Source organism: Protobothrops mucrosquamatus, unplaced genomic scaffold (assembly GCF_001527695.2).
Source record: "Protobothrops mucrosquamatus isolate PMUCROS unplaced genomic scaffold, P.Mucros_1.0 scaffold_280, whole genome shotgun sequence".
Classification (NCBI taxonomy): Eukaryota; Metazoa; Chordata; class Lepidosauria; order Squamata; family Viperidae; genus Protobothrops; species Protobothrops mucrosquamatus.
Genome location: NW_015386356.1, coordinates 1,157,807 through 1,160,575, shown reverse-complemented (window position 1 = coordinate 1,160,575; position 2,769 = coordinate 1,157,807). Strand labels below are relative to the sequence as shown.

General features: G+C 40.3%; 1 protein-coding gene across 1 annotated transcript in view; it reads left to right on the top strand.

Moving 5' to 3' along the window:
• The window catches only part of FAM149A (family with sequence similarity 149 member A), a 29,727-nt gene extending 27,565 nt beyond the window's left edge, over window positions 1-2,162 (top strand). Inside the window, exon 14 of the mRNA XM_015831774.1 lies at window positions 1,689-2,162. Coding sequence (XP_015687260.1) covers window positions 1,689-1,759 — 71 coding nt within the window. The 3' untranslated portion in view covers window positions 1,760-2,162. The remainder of the gene's footprint in view (window positions 1-1,688) is intronic.
• The last annotated feature ends 607 nt before the right edge of the window (window positions 2,163-2,769 follow it).

Below are 2,769 nucleotides of genomic sequence, written 5' to 3'. Positions count from 1 at the left end.
CTTATTATCTGGCACTATGTGCCAGGAACACACTGGACCTGTGATGCAGACACTGGCTTGGCTGCTAACATGGTTCCAGCTGCAATTTGGTGCTGGATTTAACCTATCTAATCAGTTGAGGTACTTGCAGAGCCACTTCATCTACCCAGAGGAACTGGTGTGCTATGTGCATTCTGGAAAAACTGTTGGTTTTCTTGAAGTAGGGTGCTGAGGCCAAACAGACTGTTTTTTCTGTATACTACAGCTCTTGGATAGAAATATCATTCTTCTAGGGATTATATGTAAAGAACAGCAACAATAAACAATATTGTTTTCCTCCTCTTTCTGCATCCAGACTATTTATTGTTATTTTAAAATTTTCTAAACTTAGCTGACCATCTATGCAACATAACTGGCACTATGTCAGAATACCTTTTCGTTCAAATATATTCTCCCCAATAAGTGAGATGCATATGAATTGAAAACAATTTTCCAAATAAAAGAATAAGTGAACTGCAATATTCCCTTAGGCTCATCTGATGATGTGTTGAAAGATGAGAAGACATAACGATGTCATTGTTTTGCAATATTGAAGTAAATATTTACATATGATCATGTGCATGACATTTCTCTTCAGTTTAGTTGGTCTAGCTATTTCTATACTTATTTATTTAACACTGAGGTCCAACCAGAGAGACTTTGAATGGTGCAGTTTGAAGCAGATCAAAGGGCACTCTGATCTCCTTGAACCTGCAAAGCAAATACCTGCGGGCTTTCCCATTGACATTTCTATACCTGTCATCTCTCCATCTATACAGGGGATAGAGAAGGGCTGCAGGAGGAATCAGTAATGAGAAATTGTCCTCAGCTGGCACTGCAATAGAGCCAGCAACACATATAAGAAGCAATACTCCTTCCTCTCCCCGGGAATAAAACAGGAAAAGTATGGCAAAACCAGCGGAAAACTGTAGTCCTTGGATTACAGCAGCACCTGGGATTGCGGTCACATGATTGCACGGTTTAGGAATGACAATCCAGGCATTCCCTATTGTCATTGTACCCCCAAATGCACAGGTCTTTAAGCGGGAAGTGGTAGGATTCACAGGTAAGGAGTGTGGGGGTTAGAGGAGCCCTGTCTCAGGTTGTATTGGAGTTAGGGGTTTTTTGTGGTGCAGCAGGTGAGGGAAGGAAGGTGCAGGTGCATGTCAGCACAGGGAGGACAAGAAAAAGAAGGCAGAATCCAGTGTACAGGAAGGTGGGGGAAGTGACTGGAAGCTTTTCTTGTGGACTTTCCCATTGACTTTGCTTAGGGGAAGTTGGCAGGAAACGTTGCTAATTGTGATTAGGTGACTGCAAAATGCTGCAACTGTTGTTAAATGCAATGTGGTTGCTAATCCCTGACTGAGGGATTGCTGGGACAGCTGTATGCATGAGGAGCAGTCATAAATACCTCTTGTTTAGTGTAGTTCAAGAGTCATTGAATGAGTGATCAGTAAACAAATACCACTGTATTACAACTCTTGATGACAGAATTAACGGCACATAGTTACAGAACCTGGTTGTCTTTCCTGGTTGAAATTGGCCTTCTCTGCAGCACAGAATTAACACTAGAAAGTAAGCTTCTGGAAAAAAAATCAGGGTTATATTTTCTGGTTGCAGTGGACTGTATCTACGTAAGTCTCTATTGCCTGATTCTTTTTTTCTTACAGGTTCACAGTTCCATGCCAGGTCATTCCAGAAAAATCCATCTCTCTCTAGGAGAAGATTTCAAGTTGCTTAATGACATATAGGAGCAAGAAGAGGAGAAAAAATATTGGCACACAGACAAAATCCTGTATAATTCAGCAATCCTTAGGAATACTGAAATGTTATCTCTGGGTGTTCAGTATCTGTGCATATTGCCTGAATGTGGTGTGCCATTTGATTTCTAAAAGTATAAATTTCTACTAAACTGACTAAGAAAATGACCTTCATGTTCTTATTTTCTTATGTGGACCAATTCACAATTATAGCTAAGCCAAATTATATATAGGTCCCAGGCTTCATTCTGTGACTGAGGACCTTTGAACATAGTAACTGGTCGTGGCTTTTGCTTTCTTCTGCATTTTAAATGTCTTTACCTTTTCTTCCCTGAAAGGGTTGAACATTTCTGTATTCCACTGTTTCATAAAAGTCTTCTGATATAAAAAAACATACTTGTTTAAAAACAAAGAATAAAACAAAACATGACCCTCACCACAAAGTATTGCCCCTATGCAAACAATTCTTATCTAAAATGTAGCTTGCTTCCTATATAAAAAGGACTTTGGAGTTGCATAGCTTCCTTATTCCAAAATCCCCTGAAACATGCTTGTGGGGCCAGTTAAATAGCTTTTTAGACTCACCGATTAGAGAAAATATAACTACATTTTGAAATGCATTGCAATGTTTGGACTATTCAATGCCCTTTGCATGGGGCTATGCTTGGAGGACATTTGGAAACTTCAACTGGTGCAGAATGCAGCAGCTCAGGCAGTTCTTAGGGCCCCTGGGATGGCCCATGTATCACCACTGCTCCCTGAACTACAGTGGCTGCTGGTTTGCTTCCAGATGCAATTCAAGGTGTTGGATCCCAATGGGGGAGCATCACAATCGAGGTGGTTGATGAATTAAGAGGCAATCCCGCCTCCCCTCTGTGTATCCTGTTCTCCCCCTTCCCATCTTTTAACTATAATTTTATCTTTGATTGAAATTTCATTTTTATTGTTTTAGAAATATTTAATGCTTTTAATGCTGTAAGCCGCCCAGAGT